This window comes from Rhododendron vialii, chromosome 11a, assembly GCF_030253575.1.
Source record: "Rhododendron vialii isolate Sample 1 chromosome 11a, ASM3025357v1".
Taxonomy (NCBI): domain Eukaryota; kingdom Viridiplantae; phylum Streptophyta; class Magnoliopsida; order Ericales; family Ericaceae; genus Rhododendron; species Rhododendron vialii.
The window spans coordinates 14906933-14916292 of NC_080567.1; the positions used below are offsets into that span (position 1 = coordinate 14906933).

Below are 9360 nucleotides of genomic sequence, written 5' to 3' on the forward strand. Positions count from 1 at the left end.
AATTCCTGCTTGTTGCAACTGACTATTTTACAAAGTGGATTGAGGCAGAACCACTGGCCAAAATCACTGAGCCTATGATAGAAAGGTTCGTGTGGAAAAACATCATCACTCATTTTGGGGTCCCTTATTCATTGATTACAGACAATGGATCCCAATTCCAGAAGAAATTCAAGGCTTTTTGTGCCCAATATGGAATAAGAAATTTTTATTCCACCCCAGCCTACCCTCAGAGTAATGGGCAAGCAGAGGCATCTAATAAAACTATCCTAGATGGGATAAAGAAGAGGCTGGACAAAGCTAAGGGAAAGTGGCCTGACGAGTTACCATTGGTCCTGTGGGCTCATCGAACAACGCCTAGGAGGTCTACGGGAGAGACCCCCTATTCATTGGCCTATGGAACAGAGGCTGTCATACCTCTGGAGGTAGGCCTGCCGACCAACAGGACCGTTTTGGTTGAAAGTGGAGGCAATGACAAGGCCCTTCAAATCGAGCTTGACCTTGCCGAGGAGAGGAGAGAAAAAGCCTTGGTACATCTTGCTTCTTACCAAGAACAACTGATGAAAAGCTACAACAAGCATGTTCACCCTCGAGAATTTGGTGTTGGGGACCTCGTGCTACGAAAAGTGCTCGGCAACACCAAGGTGGCTAACGAGGGCAAACTGGGGGCCAACTGGGAAGGCCCGTATAGAGTAACTGAGATTGTGGGCATCGGAGCCTATAGACTGGCAGATCTGGATGGTGATCCAATTCCGAGGCCTTGGAATGTTCATAATTTACGAAAGTTCTTTGTTTAGAAGTATTAAATTCTGTTTTGGATTTACACTACGTGATTGTGTGGGAATTACGAATATAATTCCTTTGTTCTAGTTTTGATTGTTTTTGCAAAGGGTACGAGTAACGCCCTCTTGCGTTTTACAGATTATGAATACAATCACTTCTTTCGAATAACTGTTGTGGTATTTAAATACGAACTACGAGTTTGGTTCTCCTTATTCGTATTGGGGAGCAGGGTATACCTTTTGAGTATGTGAAACTTAAAAGCATTATACATTTTTAAGTACGTGACACTTAACGAATACAAGTACGAAATACTTGTATGGACGTTCAAAGTACGAGATACTTATATGGTGTTCTAAGTACGTGATACTTGAGAACCTATATTGGCTTGACTTAAATGTAAGCCACATTTAGTTCAGTACGTGAAACTGAGACACAAGTATACTTGTAAAATTTTCAAGTATGAAACACTTGTAAGATTTTCAAAACATTAAGTACGTGAAACTTAAACACAAGTACGAAACACTTGTGTGATGTTCTAAATACGTGATACTTAGGCGATTTTGTGTGAGTACGTGATACTTAACAAGTATGAATACACTTGTAAAGTACTAAACTTAAAACAGTACGAGACACTGGGAAACAAATGTTTTTAAGTACGTGAAACTTAGACTCAATACAAAATAAACAGGCGTGAAAGATTTGCTAAAAAGTACGAAATACTTATGCAAACGAATGATACATAAACGATGCGAAATACTTAGATTGAAATTGCATACGAACAGATGCAGCAAACATGGAAGCCGAGCAAACCATAAAAGTTATGCCACGAAGGGCCGAATACCTGTTTTAAAAGTAAAGTATTGATAGTACTGGTACCACGCAGGGTAAAAAAGGCTATGGTCATGCAAGACCAGCCAGATGATTTTTAAAACTACCTGTTTATTATCTTAATCCAGGTTCTGAACCTCAGAAGGGACATCAGCCTCATCAACAACAGTAGCAGTTTGTACCTCTGGGATAACGATCTCAGTGGTCACTTCCAGAACAGATGATTGCACAACGTCATTTTGTGCCTCAACTTGTATTTCTTCATCAACATCTGCAAAATCATCAATCTGTTGATCAACGTCGTCTGCTGGAGCTGCAACTTGGCGACTTGGTAGATCATTCTCAACCCATAGGGGAGAATCCTCAGCAACTCCTGCCTTTGTAAGGCACGCCTCCCAGCAAGCAACCCAGATTTGGTCTTGAATATCAGGCATCTGCTCGACATAACTTGATGTTGTGGCGTCAAACCCCTTCTGATAACCATCTTCAAAGGATGCCTTTTTGGTGCTGTCCATCTCGGCCAAGACTTGATGCAGACTCTCCTCCATGGTCACAAGCTTGCCCTTTGTCTCAGACAAGTCAGCTTTAGCTTTATCTCTCTCTCTCTCTCTAATCTCGTGACTGTTCGGATCAACCTGGTGTTGTCATTTAAAAGCCTGATCCTCTCGGCTTCAGCTTCCTGGAATTTTTGGCCCAGTACGACCATTTTTTGGATAAACTATAGCAAATACCAGATCGTGAGTAACTTTTTTCTTAAAACTTATAAAGATGAAGCTTTAAAGAAGAGAAGTTTTTATTACCTTGATTCCACTGACGAGACCAGTGGACACAAGCCGATCAGGGGGAGACAATGACTCTTTCTGTAAGTCAACAGGGAGTAGCAACCCTTGGGCCAGAGCAAGTGCTGTCTCCGACGAACTAGCACTATCCCCGACGTGAACGGGACGGTCTCCTCTAGTGAATAGAGGAGTCCATGTTTGAGGAAGTACTTGGGTAGTTGGTGAAACGGGGTGATGTGTTTCGATGTCTGCTTGAGAAGCAGTACCAGTAGGGTCTTCTGATCTAGGCCGTTTGTCTCTGTGAGCATCACTGGCCTTTATGGTAGTCTCCACTTCACGAGATGAAGTGGAGCGGTTCGAACCTCCTCTGTTGCGACGGGGTGCAGGGGGGGCGTTCCCTGTGGAAGCTACCCGACCAGATCCCCGTCCCCGAGAAGAGACGGTGAGGAGGGAGCTGAGGTTTAAAGGCTGACGTGTCATGGTGCTTGAGTTAGGAGAAAATTGAGAATAACCTGAAGAGGATGATTGACTGGTGTCAAGATTCACTACTGGCTGTTCGGGTTGAAGAGAGGAGGCCTGACTTCGTGAGGATCTTCGAACTCTCACTCGTGGTAACGGAATTCCTTCAGAAATTGGGATTTCACCCAGTTGACCAGCTACGGTTACTCCTGCGTTAGCTCTTGTGCTCCTGGTCGGAGGAGCAGTTGATGTAGAGGCAGCACTGGTGCTAGGATGAGCAAGCCGCCTGTCGATGACACCTCTGTACGCAGGATCATATCCCAGCAGCACGTCAGCGTCACGACCCCGACCAGCTGTTCGGGTACCAGGCACACCTTTATATTTGAGGACTTTGTTAATGTCCTCTGTTCGGATGTTGCTTGGGGTGCGTCTGGGACGATGATTAACGTTTTCAGCTGCAAAAATTCAAATCAACAAAACAAATTTAGTACATGGAAAGGCTACGAGAAAGCAGTAAATGAAGAATTGTAAAAGGGAAAAATCAAGAGCATACGTGGATAGCCCCATATGTGGGGGCAATGGAGCCCCAGCACTTGGCCATCTTCCCCTAAAGGTTCCAATGCTCCAGTCACATAGAGGAAGTCGATTTCGTGGTCACGAGCAGAATCTGGCAGATTGAGCACGAAGCGCTTCTCTGCTCTCCTAACTTTGAAGTAGTAAGTATTATACTCAGGGTTTAGTACTATACTATACCACCACTGGATGTCCCAGATTCCTAAATTGGTTTCTAGAATCCCATTTAGGGCTATAGTCCCCATTATCAGTCTAAAAACGTTCGTAGAAACTTGCATGGGTGTAAGACGGTACCAGCTTAAAATCTGGCGGAGGAGTGGATGAAGGGGGAAACGGACCCCGCCTTCGACAATGGACACGATTGGGATACACATTCTATCCCACGATCCAGCATCCCTATCCGCTCCTAATGGAGCGAGTTCAAGCCCTACGTTTTCAGGGATATTGTATTTTTCTCTAAATGCCGCCATGGCAGCAGGGGTATCACAAAGCTTCCTAAACTTACTGGGTCTAGGAGGGTTGTCATCCGCCATGAGTATATTCAGAAAAGAAGAAAAGATGGGAATGGGTACGAATTGAAACCCTAGAAACGACCCACCAAATCTGAGAATGAGATCTCGGATAGAAACCTAAGAAGAAGAAGGGGAATGAGAGCGAGAATCTTACAAGAATATTGTGACGATTCCCTGAAATGCAATCGAGTTTGCAGACGGCGGCAATGGCAGAAAGCTTTTAAGAGAAAAACTGAACGTTTGAATATTTTTGGATGAAAAACCAAAAAGAGCCCTTTCAGGGGTTTAAAGGTGAGAGACGGAGACGAAACGTCTCCTCTCACACCGTTACAGGAAAAAGTAACGGAAAGCAGAAACCGTTCTGACGCCGTTTCATAGAACGTCAGTTCGAAGTTAATGTTAGGCATATGAAACATGCCACGTGGAGTCATTACCTCGAGATGGTATAATGACAGAGGCGCCAAAAGGCATCAATGAAGTATTGAAATTATTACTGCACGGGATCAAAAGAGTTTGGTCTAGATAGAATTCTGTTTCTAAGCGTCATATATTACCCCCGAACAGTGGTAAATACATGAAGCTGGGGAGCAATTGTAGGGAGGTATTCCCGAGCAGATACATTTAGTTACCAAACACGTGATGTTTGGGAACACGTGGTAAATACGACTGGACTTATCGCCGAGCAGTTCGGTGAACAGCGATATGGACCAGTGATATGAGAAGTCATGGCTATAAATAGACTGTTCGGTTATGATACAGCCGAACAGATGATGTAAAGAACCTAGCACGTGATACGAGTGATCACGGGTTGAAAGCAATGCAATCGATATCCGAATAAATGGTACGTGGGACCATAGTTTGAATATAGACAGGACAGTCATCATGCTAAACAAGTGTTCGGCAATATGGACCAGTGACATGAGAAGTCAATAGTCCAGGAAGGTTGTACGGGCTCAAGGACCAGTTACATGTGAGTTAACTGGTCCAAGCCGTCTGTTCGGCTATGAGACGGCCGAACAAAGATGGAACTCCAATCGAGAGTAGGAGCAGAGAGAATACTCTGGAAGATTCCAGAATAGTCATGTCTCATATAGGGATAAAGATCCCAAGAATATAGGATCTGAGAAAGATACCCAACGAGTATGGGATGTTCGGCTCTTAAAGGAAAAGAATCCTAAAAGGACTCTTTTCCATAAACTGATAAAGGAAACGAGACTCCTTGATATCCTGGGTTTCCTATACGAGTTAGGAATCCTATGGCAATAAGGATGCTTGGACAGCAAGCATCCATAAATCTATAAATATGAGGAAAACCTAGAGGTAAAAGGTACGCAATATTGCATTATTATTGCTTTCCTACTGATAATTAGGGCTGAGTTTTCTAGTACGTGATACTAACAAAAGCATCGGAGGGCCTTTGCCACGAGAGGCAAAGGTGCACTCACCCCCTGTCTATTTTGCAGATTAGGGTTCAGACGTCGAGCTAGGGTTCCGGTGAAGAGGCACGAATAAGCCGTTGCGATCCAGTTGATTCGAATTACCAATTGTTTTCATCCCCCTACACCGGGTATGAATGTAACTGGGGTTTAAGGTAGCTCGGGGGAGTATATCATGAGTTCAACACAGAGCTCCAATGTTGTTACAAAATATGGCTGCAAAGAGAAGTTGCAAGAAGGCAAAACATCAACTGACTCCTGACAGACTTCGTTGACTTAGAATAAACTGTGAGCCTGGTGGGGCTTCTAGCATTTTATTCTGTTTTTATGCTTAACTATTTTAAAACTTTGCTCAGCTGTGTAATAAAAGTAGTAGTTTTGTAATAAAAATCGAAAGATGAAGGGTTTCTCCCTTTTGATTCAAATGTTGAACACCAACTTACTTTGAACACCGAGATACACCCCAAAACGGCAAACCATGGATCAAGTTGATTGATTGTGACCGAATCTCACAAAGAGATTGTCTACGTATCCCTTTTCAAGGAATCAGGTCACACATAGTTCAGGTTAAGGTTCGCTCGTGTATTTTACCTCTCCTTTTACGCTCTAAGTTTTGCTTAGTACCGCCCTTTCAGATTTTTGGTCTAGTGAGTTTTTTATTATTGCCTATTTATTTTTGTCTAGACTGCCTCCTTAGGTTTTCGGTCTAGCAGCCTTGCTCTAAAATTTTCTTGGAACAGCCCAACCTTGTGGTTTTCGGCCCAACAAGCTTCTCTCAAGGATAGTAACGTTTGAGTTGATCCAAGTTGACCAGAGCGGCGAATTCATTGCCGTCAAGGTTTATGAGCTGAGCAGCTCCTCCAAACAGGATGGTCTTGATGATGTAAGGCCCGAAACGCTTTGGTCGGAACTTGCCATGAGGATTGAACACAGGTGCCTAGATTTCCTTTGTAACCATATCCCCCTCAACCAAGTCCCCGAACTTTACTTTCTTATTGAAAGCATGGGTGATTCTTCACTGATACCTCTGAACATGATACAAGGCACGGAGCCTCCTCTCATCAAAAAGCATGAGCTCAACGAATCTCCCGCTAAGCCATTCTGATTCCGTGAGTCCACATTCTGCCATGACCCTCAATGACGGTACCTCGAGCTCTCAATGGGGAGTACCGCTTCCATCCCGTAAACTAGGGAGAAGGGAGTTGCCCCAGTTGAGGTCCGAATTGACGTTCAATACCCCCAAAGCTCTAGAGGTAGTTGCTCGTGCCAGTCCCTGGCAGACTCGATAGACTTCTTGATGATTATCTCGACATTCTTGTTCGCTGCTTCAATGGCTCCATTTGTTTGAAGGCGATAGATTGTTGAATGATGTATTTGAATCTTGAATTCCTCAAAGAGTTCCAAAACCCTACCTTTGAAGTGAGTCTCATTATCTGACACAAGTGCCGGTGGGACACCATATTGATAAATAATGTTCTTTCTGATAAAATGAGCGACTTGAACCACAGTCAAGGTTTTGTAGGATTCAGCTTCCACCCACTTGGTAAAGTAATCTATCGCCACTAGAATGAACCTGTGACCATTTGAAGCAGAAGGTCTGATCATGCCGATGACATCGATCCCCCACACAAAGAAAGGCCAAGATGAAGTCAGCCCAACAAATTTGACTGAGGAATATGCATTAAATTGGCATGAATTTGGCACTTGTGACAGTGGCGCACATAATCCACACACTGTGATTCCATGTTAGACCAATAGTAACCTTGTCGTAGGATCTTCCTAGCAAGCATGACAATGCTCAAGTGAGGACTGCAGACTCCTTCATGAATTTTCTCCTTGTCGCCTCTGTGTTGTTGACACAAAGCTTGTGCATTCCACAGTGAGACCTCCTGTACAACTTTCCTCCACAGATGATATACTGGGCAGCCAACCTTCGCAACGCAGTTTGATCCTTCTTAGTGGCCTCAGCCAGATACATCCCACTCTCAACAAAGTTCCATATGTCATGATACCAGGGTAGGCCGTCATCAACATCATCGATGGCGTTGACATACTGATAAGCAGTAAAGTCCCTCTGTTCAATCAAGATAGGTCGCAGTTTGACACCTAGTGGAAGCTCGACTATGGAGGCCAAGGTTGCCAAAGCATCGGCAAACTGGTTCTTCAACCGAGGAATCTGAGTGAAGGTCACTTTGTTGAAATGAGGAATCAGCTCTTCCAAATCTTGATGATAAGGTTTCAGCTTCTCCTCACGGACTTTCCAGTCCCCGTTGGCTTGAGAGACCACAAGATTAGAATCCCCAATGACCTTGAGCTTTTTGACACCAAGTGTAAGTGTAGCTTCCATGCCAACGATATAGGCCTCATACTCAGCTTGGTTGTTTGTGACATTGAAATTGAGTTTGAACGAAAGTGAAATATGAGAGTCATCAAGCGTAATCAGCAACACCCCGATCCCAAATCCTTTTTGGTTGGCTGCCCCATCAAAGTAGAGTGTCCAAATGTCTTCAACAACTATTAGCACCCCCTCATCCGGAAACACAAAATTAGAGTCCTTTAGTCCATCAACAGGGTGATCAGCTAGGAATTTAGCAACTGCACGCCCTTTGACTGATTTCCTTGTAACGTACTCAAGATCGAACTCCGCCAGTAAAAGCAACCAGCGCACTAGTTTACTAGTGAGCATAGGTTTCTCAAATAGATACTTGAGAGGATCCATTCGAGAAATCAGGTTCACTGGATAAGCCAACATGTAGTGCCTCAGCTTTTTGGAGGCCCATACAAGAGCCCAACATGTCTTTTCCAAAGAAGTGTAGCGCTCTTCACATCCGACCATTTTCTTGCTCTGGTAATAGATAGCTTTCTCAACTCCTTTGTCCCCTTCTTGAGCTAGCAAACATCCCATGGAAGACAAGGTTACAGACGGATAGAGAATCAAAGGCTTCCCAGGTACAGGTGGCATCAAAACCGGTGGATTCTGTAAGTACTTCTGAATGGAAAGGAAAGCAGCCTGACACTTATCTATCCATGTGAAAGGAACATATTTCTTGAGTAGATGAAACATCGACTCGCAAGTTAAAGTCAACTTGGTGATGAATCTGCTGATGAACTACACCTTCCCTAAAAAGTTCCGCACTCCCTTTTCAGACTTTGGTGGCTTCATCTCAAAAACTGCATTGATCTTTGATGGGTCGACCTCTTTTCCTCTAGAGGTGATCATGAATCCAAGCATTTTGCCCGTTGTGACTCCGAATGTGCATTTCTATGGATTGAGGCACATCTGATACTTACGTAGTCGCTCGAAGAACTTCATAAGCATAAGAGTGGGGCCTTCTCGAGTTTTTGACTTGGCAATCATGTCATCCACGTAGACCTCAACTTCTTTGTGGATCATATCATGCAAGATGATTGTGGTAGCCTGCTGATAAGTAGGACCGGCATTCTTCAACCCAAATGGCGTGACCAAATAACAGTAAGTCCCTCACTCGGTGACGAAAGTCGTTTTCTCACGATCCTCATGTGCCATAAGAATCTGATTGTAACATGAGAATTCATCCATGAACGAGAGCATAGCATGTCCCGTCGTATTATCAACAAGCACATCAATATGAGGCAAGGGAAAATCATCTTTGGGGCTTGCTTTGTTCAAGTCCCTGAAATTGACACATACTCGGATTTGTCCATTCTTCTTAGGAACAGGTACGATGTTGGCCACCCAAGTGGGATATTAAGAAACCATTAGAAAATCAGCGTCAATCTGCTTGGTGACCTCGTCCTTGATCTTCTGCACCCAATTCGGCCTCATTTGCCTCAGCTTCTGTTTCACAGGTTTAGCATCCGGCAGCAGGGGAATCCGATGCTCCACTATCTCGGGATCAATATCGGGCATGTCTTGATGAGACCATGCGAAGATATCACTGAATTTCGTGAGTAGCTCTTTCAAACCACAATACTCCTCTAGGGATAAAATGGAGCCCACTTGAACCATTCGGG

The 9360-nt window shown here is 44.1% G+C and overlaps 1 protein-coding gene across 1 annotated transcript; it reads right to left on the bottom strand.

Annotated features, from left to right (window-relative positions):
- Window positions 1–7165: 7165 nt before the first annotated feature.
- Window positions 7166–8431, bottom strand: LOC131306905 (uncharacterized). The gene is made up of 2 exons (XM_058333334.1): window positions 7757–8431; window positions 7166–7675 (listed from the first exon to the last, which is right to left on the bottom strand). Exons 1-2 carry the CDS (start codon window positions 8429–8431, stop codon window positions 7166–7168), a joined length of 1185 nt encoding a protein of 394 aa, XP_058189317.1.
- Between the last annotated feature and the right edge of the window lie 929 nt (window positions 8432–9360).